Source organism: Crocodylus porosus, unplaced genomic scaffold, assembly GCF_001723895.1.
Source record: "Crocodylus porosus isolate Cpor-Errol unplaced genomic scaffold, CroPor_comp1, whole genome shotgun sequence".
Classification (NCBI taxonomy): Eukaryota; Metazoa; Chordata; order Crocodylia; family Crocodylidae; genus Crocodylus; species Crocodylus porosus.
In genome coordinates this window covers 5,873,076-5,886,433 of record NW_017728927.1, presented here as the reverse complement: position 1 = coordinate 5,886,433, position 13,358 = coordinate 5,873,076, and the positions used below count along the sequence as shown (strand labels likewise).

Genomic DNA, 13,358 nt, shown 5'->3' with positions numbered 1-13,358 from the left:
AGCTCCTTGCACAGGAAGACTCCAGCGGGAGCGGGTGGGCAGGGTGCCATTCGTACCGGTCTTGACTGGCAAACCAGTTGCCTCGCGTAGGTGGAGCCTCAGCCCTGTTTGTAACGTCTGCTTTTGGGTAGGATTGGAGAAGGGAGGATTATGGAAAACAGAATTACCAGGAAATAATCTTCCCCCATTGAAATAAAACCCTCAGGTGTCCCCCGCCGCGTTGCAGCGAGCGCTGGCAGCTGTACATTGAAGGATCGCCCTCTCCGTTCGCGCCGAACTGCTCAACATCTTAAGCCGGGTGTCAGCATATTATTTTAACGACTGATGGAGTCGTGTATGACAAATGGTGCTAAAAGCACTGTAGGGGCGCATTTTAATAATTTATTCGGGATAGCCAGTGTTGCGTTTGATCCTAAGTACCTGTCCTCCCTGCAGAAAACACAAACATCAAATCTTCTTGCATTTTGCTGAATGTTCAGTTCGGCAATGAAATATTAATATCTATCCATTTAAATATTTTAGGGAAATAAATCTACTTCACGGATGTGTCAAATTATGCCCCAGTATTCGAAACTGCGTTGTGTTTCATTACAGCCAGGGAGAGGTTTAATTACTAGTCTAAATGCATGTTACGCAGCCTCGTTCTACCGAGATTAATTCTAGTGTCCTGTTGGCACGTAGCTGTGTTGCTGCGTGTGATAAATACTCTTTCAAAACAGGACAAATGACCGGTTCCCTTGGTATTCTGCTGAGCGTTAGTACTTTAAACCCTTAGTTTCTTCTGTTTGCTCTAATTCTTTTTCCCCTCCAATAGAAAAACAAAGAATGGAGGAATTAGGATGCAAATTACTAATGGCTTCGGGGATAATTGTAATAGATAGGCTGTTATTTAGTGCTTATGTACCTGTAGGCTCAAAGGAGGTAAGTAGCATCAAATCCTAGAAAATTCAGGTTGGCAGGGAGCTCAGGAGGTCGCATCTAGTGCAACCCCTGCTCCAGGCAGGACCAGCCCCAGCTACATCATCCCAGCCAGGGCTTTGTCGAGCTAGGTCTTCAACACCTCCAGGGATGGAGAGTCCACCACCTCTCTGGGGAGCCTGTTCAGTGCGTCACCATCCTCCTCGTGAGAGAGCTTTTCCTAATATCCAACCTCAACTTCCCTTTCTGCAATGTGAGCCCATTGCTCCTTGTCCTGCCATCTGCCCCCGCTGAGAACGGTCCAGCTCCAATAGACCGATACCTGTTTTATAAACGGAGAAATGCTGTTCACAGACCTGGTTATGAGAACAGGTTAAAGCCCAGATTGCAGCCCCGGGCGCTCCCCATTGAGCCCGACTGACTTGCTCTGCAGCAGCATGTCTTCGAGTTAAATATATCCTGCGCCTTGTCCAACCCATTGGCTTGGACTTTGTCTTTTGGAAGTTTCCCATCCATCCCCATGGTTTAGAGCAGCTTGGAAGTAGCCTTTGATTTAACGAAGACTGAGAACCCCTCGTTGGCTGTAATCGATGATGGGACGAGTCCACGTTGGACTGTGCGGCAGGTCGCAGCGGTGTCTCCTGAGCTGCTCTGATGGGTCTCTTCTTCAGACTTGCCACATACGAGAACCGCTCAACTCGGCGTGGCTGTTGCCATCCCGGCCGCGGCCAACACCTGTTTGCCTTTCCGAAGATTGAAGAAGTCGTTTGAAACGCTCTTATCTGCTGGAGGGGAAGTGAGATACGCAGCTTTCTCGGGGCATGGAAGAGGACCAGAGAGCTGGGTGGGCATGGGTGGAAGAGCCAGAGCCTCAGCCACAGACTGGGGAGGAGGGAATAACGAAATAAAGCCTCCTGCATTGCTGTCTGTATGGTTTCCTGTGATTAGCATGTGATTTGCATGCATATTTGAATCTTTTTGGAGTCGGGCTCTGCGATTAGGATGAATAAATTGTGTAATTGTTTTGCGGCGAGTGACAGATGGCAAACCCTAAGGCCCGTCGAGGTCTCCGAGGCCTGTCAGCAGCAGCTAAGCAAATAAGCCAGGGCTTGAAGGAACACTTCCAAACAGGCTCCTCTCCCAGAGCCGCCCGCCGGGGCCCTTTGATTCGGAGCCTGGCTGCTGCAAGCCTTCCTCGGCTCTGGCGGCGTCTAGCGACGGCTGCGTGCGCGTGTTTGTTTTATTTCCACTCTAATTTCCTGCCTCCCCTCGCATCATTTGTACTAAAGAGCAATCACCGACGGATGTGCGAGAGGGAAAGGAGCCAGTGCCAGAGGCTTGTACGCGCGAGGTGCCCGGGAGGCACGATCCCATTCGGACCCAGACGGCGCTGGCCGGAGTAGCTCAGCGTGGCTCTCCTTTGCTCCCCGGAGGCCCGGCTGCTGCAACGGTTTCCTTCGTTCGGTAGCGCGGCGATTTAGAGAGCGCACGCTAGCAGCACGGGTTGGTGGGCTCTCGCAGGGTTTGCCATTAGGAAAAAGCTCCTACCGGGGCTTTAGTTTGATGCCGGTGCAAACACGACGACCGTGTCATGCCAACAAAGATGCATTGCACCAAAAACAAAAAGCTGTGTTAAAATTTTCATCGACACATGCCCAGGGTGTCGAAAGTTGCTTGTGGTCTGAGTGGGTGGGCATGGTCCTGGCCCTGCCCAAACAAAGCCTTGAAAGCGTGTGCTGATCTCCAAGCCTTGAAGCCCCCCTTTTAGAGGGGACTCTTAAGTGATTATACTGCAAAGAGGGTCTTAAAAGAAACCAGCACGACTGGGGCAGCTGCCCCTGGCCCAGCACCATGCAGGAGGATGCTGATTTCTGGAAGCAGCCTCTGGCCTGCTCTCCATGCAAGGCACTCGTGAGCCATTTGTCTCAATGCCGAGATACTTGTTAAAACTACGAAGCGGAGGAAGCTCATTAAGGTACATTGGGACTTTCTTGCTTGGGTCATTTTTTCCCCCGGAACAGCTTGCCTCTTGAATTGGAGTTTTTCTAGGAGCAGAGTTGTGCTTGGTGTCCCTCTCCTCTCCTGCCCCGTACTGACTTCCAGGCAGGGGCTCAGTTCCCTGGTTTCTTAGAGCTGAGACTTAGAGCAGACCATATTTTAGGTTTGTTCTGTATTAGTAAAAGGTTAGCTGCAAAATCAGAGTGAACCGTCTCTTTTGCCCCCAGTGCTAACCTAGCCTGTGTCCTATGAGGGCAAGACAGCGCCCTGGCTTTCAAAGGGGTTGAACCCATCCCGGTCGTGCATGTTTCAAGGACAGCTGAAACGGCTCGTCTATCGCTTCTGAAAAATCAGGTCGCCATTTCCACGTCCTTCTGACCCGACCTGGGCTGAGGCTTGGCGTCGTTTTGCCTTGTGCCAGCTGGCTTCAAACGGAAGTGTAATCCCGCTGTTTCTCTGTTGTTTGCAGATAATTGCTTATCAGCCCTATGGAAAGTCGGTGGACTGGTGGGCATTTGGCGTTCTGCTCTACGAGATGCTAGCCGGCCAGGTAATTGCATTGTAATTGGCTCCCATGGGACTGTGCTAAATGCCGTTTACGTGTCATTTACTTTTGCTGTGGCCAGCCGTGGGGTGCCATGTTCTTCATGCCAGGCTGGAGTTCACCAGCCGGTCTCCCCCCGGGACCAAATCCCCCGGCTGCAGTTCAGGGAGAGATTAGCCACTAAGGAAAGGGACAGCACGGGCCTGACTTAAGGACAGACGCGTGTGCAAGCGAGCGAGGGCGTCCCCGCTGTTGCATTGCTCCGAGGAGAAAGACGTGCCGCTACACTCCCGTTGTGTTCTCTCCTTCTCCACAGGCTCCTTTTGAAGGCGAAGACGAGGACGAGCTCTTCCAGTCCATCATGGAGCACAACGTAGCCTATCCCAAATCCATGTCCAAAGAGGCTGTGGCGATTTGCAAAGGGGTAAGGCCTGACCCTGGTTTTTCCGGTGGGAGGAGGTGTCTGTGGCGTGGTTGCACTGCCTGGGTTTACATGGGCAGTTCCCCTGCCGTTGCAAAAACACATTGCAGAAAAAAGCAACAACCCCAAACCAGGTGCAAAACACACCGCAAAAAAAAAACCCAACCCCAGACCAGGTGCAAGTGGCTTGTTGCTATTGCCAGGTTTTGGGGGCTGCCCCCTGCTCTGGGGACGAGTGAGCTCCGTGCTCGGACCTGCAACAGGCAGGGGGCCAGGCAACGGGTGGTGTCACAGCCCCTTCTGACCGCGATGTTTGCCGGGTCGCGAGTATATGAACCGGCGCGTGCTCGGCGGGTTCCCAGCTCGGGCCACGGCGTTCGGGGTCACTGGAGATCGGCCCCCCGAGCTGTCCCAGCAGAGACCTCTGATGTGCAACAAAACGGTGGCACTAACATCTCTTGGCTGGAGCGGAGGCCGGCGCTCGCTGTTGCGGCAGGTCAGGGTTTCCCTCCCGCGCCCGACTGTCGCTGTTCCTGTCCTGACCAGCCCCGGTGCTGCAGCTTCCCGCGCCAGGTCCCTTGCTGCTGATGGGTGGTTTTCGCAAAAGAATTCGGGACCGAACACCGAGCAGTTTATTAATGGCCAAAAGGCATCGGGAGCAGGATCAAGCCCTTCTTCTTCATTGATCTCTTTGTGGCAGCGTCGAGGGGGCTGACCTGGTAGGAGCGTGGCAGTCTCGAGGCAGCCTGCGGGGCTTGGGGCTGCTCGCCTCGGACGCAGGCTCCACGCTTTGCGCTTTGCAGCGACAGCAAGGGCAGCCCGCGCATCCGTGAAGGAAAAGCAACACGCCATCGGGTCCCAAGGGGCCTGGGGAGGTTAGTGGCATTTCTGCCCGTGTTGGTGGAAGCCCATCTTGCAAGGCTTAGCATTAGCCCCTGCAGCTGTTGACGTCACGCAGACAGGGCAGGTGCTGCGCCGGAGCCCACCTCTCACGGGCACGCTCCCGGCCAGGCAGCGAAGGCAGATAGCGCCTGGATGGGGCTTTATGGCCAGGGGCCAAATCTGGTTTATGCTGGGAGGGCTCGAAAAGTGGTTTTCGCTTTGAATTATTCAGTCCACTTAGAAATCAGGCCTGGGCTGAATGGCAGCTAGCATCGCCATTGCATTATGTGACACGGCCGCAGCATCTCAGCCCTGCTTTCAAGTCAGCGGTCTGCATCGCGCTGGCTGGGGTGGGTGGGGGAGAGGGGTGTTGCCCAGGCGCCCCAGGTTTTCGGGGGTTTGGAGGGAAAGGAGAGTTTACCAGGTAGTTTCAGGACAAAGGAGCAAAGTGCATGCGATAATCACAGCGCCGTCATCTTAACACCAGCGGGATTTTCTGCAAGCCTCTGTCTTTCGGTGGAGGCGGGGAGGCTCTCGCCTGTTTCTCTGTGCCCGGCCAGAAATGAAGAGGAGAAGATTTTTTTGTTGATATGTTAAACATCATTATCCCCACGGTGCTGCAGGGAATAACGCTGGCAAGTGATTAGAGATTGGAACAGTGATAAATCTAGCTGTCTGCTTTATTTTCTGTTGCATCAGTCAAACCCTGAATGCCGCAAATCGACAAGAAGACCATGATTAAAACATCTGCTGGATGTAGCTCTAATGGCTTTTCTCACTTCTGGCAAGCATGAGGCTGCACAGAGAGAGATTTAACTGTGCATGGAGGTCTGCTGTCCTCTGTAGATTTTCTTTCTTGCTGCCTTGCCTTGAATGTGCTGCCGAGAGAGCAAAGCAGTGTTCAGGACACGAGGGACGTGACAGTCTTCCCTGTCCCACCCCCTAAAAAAAATCACGGCCATTTCAAGGACCTCCAGCAAGCTGAAAACAAAGTATTTGCTTAAGCCTCTCTGCAGGGGAAGATATCCTAGCGCTAATGAGCACAAGCATAGAAGTCCAAGCCTCGTTTTTCTGTGTGCATACGCCGTGCGTTGTCAAGGAAAGGGTTTTGTTAGCTACGATGCAAACCATTGAGAAAGCCGCTGGAAAAAGCTCTGCATCGGCACATGAAAGGTTTGGTGTTTCACGGCCGCGCTCTCTAGCAACAATTGAAGAGGGATGTTGTTGTCCCTACGCAATTTTATTCCACCGTGCCGGTGCCAATCATTACTTAGCGTGGGTTTTGGATGCAGCACCGAGCCGCCAAGAGATGGAAAACGGTTTGATAAAGAAGCCTTGTGTTTGTTTGAGCCCAATGGTAAATATTCATCCCAGATGTGCTGACCGGGAAGCAAATAGAGTAGTACCACGAACATGTGTCCTGGACTCGAAATGAAATGTCAGCAACTAGATGCGGTGGAAGAACATTTGTCCTTCTCTGGTATCAGCTTATTCTGATTTGTTTTATTAACAAAAAATAATTGACTTGGTCTTGGGGAACCAGTCGAAGGGAGGAGAGGATGGGTTAGCGCGCTGGGCTCGGCCCATTGAGACCGAGCCAGGTATCGAAGCCAGCGTTCATGCTGAACCCATTCCCCCCATCAGATCTTGCCATAGTTGAAAAGGCTGCTGATTTATTTTTCCCCTCCAGACATCCTGGCACGTGGCAGCTAAAAAGGTATCTCGTGCCCTTTTTGAAGGGCAGGTGCATGTTTGTAACCAAATGGTTTTCCTAACGCCTCTTGTTAATCTGAGCCCTAAAAATACAAGCTATTTTCTCACTCGCGTGGAGATTTTTGAATATGCCTGAGCAAAGTGACTGTTTCCAGGTGAACAGACTGCCTGTGAATGCAAGGTCGCTCTCTAATCGTGGCTAGGTAGTGAAGGTAGGAAATGCCAGCCTTGCCTCGCTAAAGTCTGCAGGTATTTGGGGAGCGGTATTCTCAACGACTGATACCCGAAATGAGAGCACACGGTCTAACCGGCACGCTGGTTCGGTCATTTCGGAGCTAGAATAGACGTGTCAGGTTCAACTCGAAGGTGACGCCGCTACGGAAGTGACCACGCGCGCTTTCGTATTCCCGGTGGAGTCTTGTATAAGAGGAGGAAAAAGGTAGAAAAACTTGCAAAACATTTTCTAAATCTAGATATTTAATTTTTCCTTTTGGCAGCTGGGGAGGGCTTTTTTAATCTTGATTTTCAGTCTGCCCAGTAGTCTGGGATATTGCTAGGTAGGGCATGTCATCGGGTTGATGGTTTTCTGCGAAATCCTGACAACACGCCGAATGCCTGTCTAGACTGTGGCACGCCGCGTGATGTAATATCTCAGTGCCGCACGGGCTGTGCATCTCGGCAAGTGGAGACGAATGTAAAGGCAGATTTGACAGTATAACAAAGTGAGCCCAAATTCTACATTCGAAAGTACCCTTCTCTTCTGCCAAAATTCAACCCTTGAGGGGCAGAACCCCTTGAAAATGTTCATAGAAATACTTGAGTTTTTCATCCAATTGGACAGTGTTTTATTTAAACTTTATACTCCTTAAACTGCTCATTAAACCGCAAGTTCCCATTTTCCCTTAAGATTGTGCTCAGTTGGCTTTGTCGCATTTTAAAAAGACATAAGGTATAGCGACCAAACTCCAGCCCTGAAAATCTAGGAAAGTTTATAGATCTTGGTTTAGTACTTGAAGCCTTTTGAGACAACTAACAGATAATGAGGATATTAGAGGTGCTTTTAGTGGGTAATAAATAGGTATAGATAGAAAAAATATATATCTATCTGTGCAGCAAAGATACAGATCCGGGTTTGATAGCCAGATTACCACTGCCCTATATGCAACTCTATTAATGGCCTGCTGCAATAAGTATGAAATAAAGTCAATAGGTTACACACATGTCGTGGTTTTATCACCGAATATAGAGACAGACATAGATCTTGTGGGTCATTTTCCCCTGCCAGTAAAGGATGGTCTGTATTTAAAGAAAGTCCACAAAGAAGTCATTCCCCTGGTATTGCTGTTGTCCAACCCACCCATGCAAAGAGAAGTTAAGGACTTGGGTCAGCAAAGCCGTCAGTAAGTACTTACTCTGCAGCATCAGGTCCCAAACCGGTAGACATTGCCCACCTTGCCAAGATTAGGAATGGTCTCCTTGGATGATGCATTCATTCACAAATTCTCCTTTGGACTTAGATGCACATTGGTCCTTTTCATCAGCAGTGATGTGTTTTATTCACAGTGTTAGTGTAGGGATTAAATCGACACGCTCCTATTTAATGCAAACAATGCCAAATGATTCCTTTGTGTGAGCCAGAAGTATAAAGCTGTAGGCTTTGTGGGGGTCTGTGTAACAATGGCAGATGGTACCTTCATGCTAACATGAATAAAAGCACAAAAGGAAACAAGAAGATTTAATTTCTGGCTGCATGTATTGAACCGACAGAATACCTGCTTTGTGGTGTAGCCCTGTGCAGTAATGCAGATAGGTACCTCAAGTAGAAAATTAATCTTTTCTGATTCATTAATCAGCCTGAGCTGCTCTGAATCGGGTGCGTGTTTGTGTTAAATTCAGGAAATGGTGGGTTTAACGGTGCCAGTTAGGTGTGTAAAGTGCGCATTTAAAACAACCACCATGAAAAAGCAGTAAGCAAGCTGCAAGACTGCAGCTGGGGGAAGCTAATTAGGGAACGAACAGAGGCTGTATTTGGTGACGTGCATAGAAAACTGTTGGTAAAACAGACCTCCAGGGGAAAGGAAACAGGTGGTAGTTCACGTTTGCAAAGTAGGTACCCACGGCAATGAAACTATAAAGCTCTGCCAAGAAAGGCATGTCTGTCCAGGTCCATAGGATACCACCAAGGATCTAGAGAAACCAAAACTCATCAGCAATTGTGTTGATGCCATGCAATGAGGGAGGACAACAGCTCCAGTATGTAAAACACGGTGACATGTTCTGGCGTTGGACTGTTCAGCTAATTACATGTCTTTGAGTACCATTGTGTTTACACGCAACAAATCCATGGACACGACACTTTAAGTCCTGGTGAGCCAAGCTAAACTACATCCAAAGAGTTTGTTTAATGCACCAGAAAGACTGTTAAAGCGTCCGGAAATCCCACTCGTGCAAACAGTCATGCAGTTGCAGTGCAAGAAAGGGCAAAAACCGTGGTGTGTACAGAGACCGTTGGTCTGATATCTGCTCTGGAAACCAACCAGCCACTCCCAGCAGTTGCTAGAGCTACTGGAAACCCACCAGCGCCACTCAAGTTTCTCTCTAATTCTTTCCTTTTAAATTCTTTTGTGTGGGCAGAGCATGTTGGCTTCACGTGTGGGAGGACAGAGGCAAGGGCAATGTGGTGATGACTGACAGGCAGGATGGAGCAGAGCTAATGGGAGTGCCGAATTGCTGTAAAACCCAGGGGCCAGTGGGAAGCAGACATCTTGGCAGGATTTCTAATTGCCACCATCAGATTTTTGCAGAAGTATCCCTCCTCTTTCTCTGCGGGGTGCAGTCCATTAGCCCTGCTGCCCCCACCGAGTCTGGCTCCAGGCTGCTCGAGCTGGATGGGGTTCCTAAACCTCCCAAGTACCCACAAGCCGACAGTGCCGCTCATATCCACCACTTAGCTGTGGATTAGTGACTTCCCATCAAACTCAGCCTCTTCTCCTGCTCTGACCTACACGGAGAGAAACAAGCTGTGTGACCCAAGTGGTGGATGGTTCTCAGCTGACACTTTGGCCTCTCGTGGCTGGATTTTAGCTGAGCTGCCAGCACCTGCTCCAAAACTCAGCGAGGAGGATGAGGAAGATGGCTCACTGCCTTTAACTGGGTGCGCTTCGTTATACAGAAAGCAAAGGCCATCACTCAGCATGGCTCCCCCACCTCTTCCCCTGTCTGGAGTTGCGTAGCCTTGTCTCCGTAATATACCCCCGTAGCAAGAAGCTGTGCACGAGAAAGTAGGGGCATTATGAAACCCGCTAGCAGAAGCACTGCATGGGGGCCGGGGCGTTCTCCATACCCCTTACCCCGACCCTGCTTGAACCAGGCAAGGATTGTGCGTTATTAGATGCCAAAGGCTTGTTGCCCCGGAGAGATCCAGGACCTGAGTGCAACAGAGCGCCGCAGCCTGGACCTCCCCACCCCTCGTCCCCCGGGCTGTCGAAAGGCACCCCCCCCCCACCTGTGCAGCCTCCTCATCTTGGCCGGCGATCAGGGAGCTTCTCTCTGACCTGCACCCTCTGATGCAAGCCTGCAGGGCTTGTACAATAATATTTGTTCGTGCTCGTGCAGGAGACCAAGGCACCGAGGGAGGGGATGGTTGACATTGCCGGGATGATTGCAGCGGGGACTTTCTCTTCTTGCAATGACTAGCATGATGCGGTGTCAGCTAAGGCAGTAATAGCTGAAGCAGTCCACGGCGAGTAAATGAGCTTCTTGTCCCTTTCTCTGCTCCCCAGCCCCTCGATCAGGGGGATCCAGGCACCCTCTGAGCTCTAAGCAGCCCCTGTTGAAGCATCCTTCCTCCAGCAGGAGAGGATGGTGAAGGAGGCTTGCTTTTCAAGACTGGTGCTAATGCCAGTCTCCTCAGCATGCTAAGGGGTGCTGTGGTTCTTGCCCCTAGAAGACTAGTGCAGTGTCTGGAAAATGATGGATCTGTGGCTCTGAAGCCAGGGTTTGCTGCTGGCTGCCTTGCTGTTAGCAGAGGCGACGCAGGATCCCTGGCTTGCAAGCGGGAGCATGGGAGGGGTTAACTGTAGTTGTTTTCCCAGCTGGCTGGATGATGAATTCACTGCCGCTTGCCACCCATCCAGCTCCTTGGCTTGGCATTGCTATGCATCTGTTCTCTTTTGTGCAGGCTGCTCCTTGCCAATAGGTCTCTGCAGAGCACAGTATTTTTTTAAGATCGGTCTCCCTGGGCAGCCTTATTATGTGCAGTCGTGGGTGACACGGCTGATGCGTGTCAAAACATTTGGGACCTGGAGAAGAGAAGCCGTCCGTGGACATGCGTGTCACGGGCGCGCGGCCGGGCCGGGCCTGCAGCAAAGGCTGTGATGCACGCTGCGCTGGGACCGCAGCCGTGATGCGCCCAGGCAGCACTGGGCGTGCCAGCCACGCCAGGCTTCTCGGGGACCTTTTTGATGAAATTTCTTTTGCTGGAAAATGCCAATTTGTTGAAATCTGAAGCAGGCTGTTTACAACCTAATGAATGGCTGGGCAGAACCCTCTGTATAGCCAGGGCTCCCCTATGCAGGTGAGACCCCCCCAAGTCAAGGCCGTGCTCCAGGGTAAGGACTCGAGCCGGGGTCTGTTGCAGCTCAGGTGAGTTTCTTAACCACCAGCCTCGGCGGCCACGGTTGTTCTGGCCGGGACTTCGACCCTGGCCCTGACACATCTCCCTGAGCAGCGTTTGGTGAGACCCAGCGGAGCAATGCTCTGCCTGACCGGGCCTCAATTCCCCGCATTGGCTTTTGCACGGCGTTGGCAATAAATGTCCCCTAGGATGGCAGGGCTGGTTTTGGGGATAGCCTCCCATTTTAAGTTAAATTAGCTGCGTTCCAGGCAAATGCAACATCCCGCCACGTACGTACATCAGAAATTAGGAGCTGTGGATGAGAAGTGCTCACTGGATGCTATGCTACAGGAGCAGCCCTGCCACGCGGGACGCTTCCTGCACAAATAACGTGGCCTCGTGTCCCAGGCTGGGGGTGTTCAGCATCTATGGGAGTGGGCAGCGAGAGGGTTTGGACGGGTGCCCGTGGCAGGAGTGGGGTGCTGGGAGTGTGTCAGGGGCTGCATTGCAACCTCCTTGCTCAACTTGGGGGAGTTGCCACATCTCTTTTGGAGCAGGGAGAGGGGGAGGAGGTGAGCCCATCTCCCCAGGCCTCTCAAGCAGTTGCTTCTTCCTTGGCCTTTTGCAAACAGGTCAGCAGGTTTGTGCAACTGGGTGGCAAGAGGGAGCCCCGGGATCATGCAGCCTGACGCCGGACAGATTGCACCCCGCAACCCCGGTGCTGGGCCCTTTTGCAAACCCAGGCCCCTGGGCTATAGAATAAGGTTGGCTCCAAACTCCGGGCGCCCTCTGGTCCAAAACGCGGGGTGTGGTAACTGCACTGCTTCTAACGAGGCAGTCTAACGAGTTGCAGGTATCCTGCTCGCTCTCTTCCGGCTTATCGATATTTTCCAAACCTCTGGTGTCTGCATCTTATCTCCGAGCGCAACCCAAACGATGCCACCAGGATATCAATGGTTGTGTGGCCTTGCCCTTACTCTTCCACGAGGCGTATTGGGGCTGCAAAAAAGGACGGGTTTAGATGATAATGAGCTGCTCAGTCTTTCCTCTTGGAATCGGCTTTTTCATTAATTCTGGGTTTCTCTGCTGTCCGTTGTCCTTTCCGGGGACACGGGGGCTCTGCTGCTGTTGCTAATGAGAGGTTTTCTGAGAGTAGGTGGTTCGCCTCTTCACCGTGCCCGTGCCAAGACGTGGTATTCCAGACAACTTCATGCAGGACTTCTTGCAGATGTTATATGCACCCACCCACCCCTTGAATCCTAGAGGTCCAGCCCTTTTGCTCGGCCCTGGGGTAGGGAAACCCTGCCGTGCCCCCGGGCCCTGCGGCCTGGGCTCCGAGAAGGACGATGCTCTGGTGTGACATGGGCCGTCGGTGGGGTTTTATTCAGCGGTTTGGCCTTTGGGGGACAACTGTTTCTGCTTTTTCTCTCCCTAAGCTGATGACCAAGCACCCTGCCAAGCGCCTGGGATGCGGCCCTGAGGGGGAGCGGGACATCAAGGAGCACGCCTTCTTCCGGTACATCGACTGGGAGAAACTCGAGCGCAAGGAGATCCAGCCTCCGTTCAAGCCCAAGGCTGTAAGTCTGGCTGTGCAATGCACGGTCCCCTCTCTCGCTCTCCTGCACCCATGCACGCTTCCTTCTCGTGTGCAATTTCTCTCTTTCTGTCTCTTCCTTCCTCACACACACGCATGCACGCACGCACGCACGCAGACGGAGGTGCTGCTCTCCTTACCTACAGAATAAACGTATTGCCTTTCTGCGATTGCTTCAGAGGATCACGCACCCACCTGGCCCACGTCTGACGGGGCTCCTGACAGCAATTCATTCTGCCTCTCAGGGCCCCGCTCTCGTGTCTGTGGCTAGAAACACCACATGGCTAGACGGAGGATTTTATTGCAGTGCAATACTTGTCTGTTCCTGATCCCACGAAAGAGGAGAGACTGTGGTACGGTCTCTGGGTTGGTCTAAACTGCTCTTCAACATTTGGCTCAGCAAACGACTCAAAGCTGGAATAGCTAATGAAGCAGTATTTCACTCGCTGCCTTGTGCCCAAGGTAACTCCAGGAAGGCTGGAGCCTGAATGGTCTGCGCGGTAGTTCACACTTGAGAGGAGTGCCTGCCAGGGGGAGAAGTTGGGTTTCCTGCACTGTATCTGGATATCATCACAGGGGACTGTGCGGGGGCGTGGGGTGCAGCGTGGGAGGGTGCGGGGGCGTGGGGTGCAGCGTGGGAGGTTGCGGGGGCGTGGGGTGCAGCGTGGGAGGT

General features: G+C 52.2%; 1 protein-coding gene across 1 annotated transcript in view; it reads left to right on the top strand.

The window, feature by feature from the left end:
• PRKCB (protein kinase C beta) overlaps positions 1–13,358 on the top strand; it is a 103,127-nt gene that overhangs the window by 72,867 nt on the left and 16,902 nt on the right. Inside the window, exons 15-17 of the mRNA XM_019542125.1 lie at positions 3,386–3,466; positions 3,777–3,884; positions 12,528–12,668. Of these exons, the coding sequence (XP_019397670.1) occupies positions 3,386–3,466; positions 3,777–3,884; positions 12,528–12,668 (330 nt within the window). The remainder of the gene's footprint in view (positions 1–3,385; positions 3,467–3,776; positions 3,885–12,527; positions 12,669–13,358) is intronic.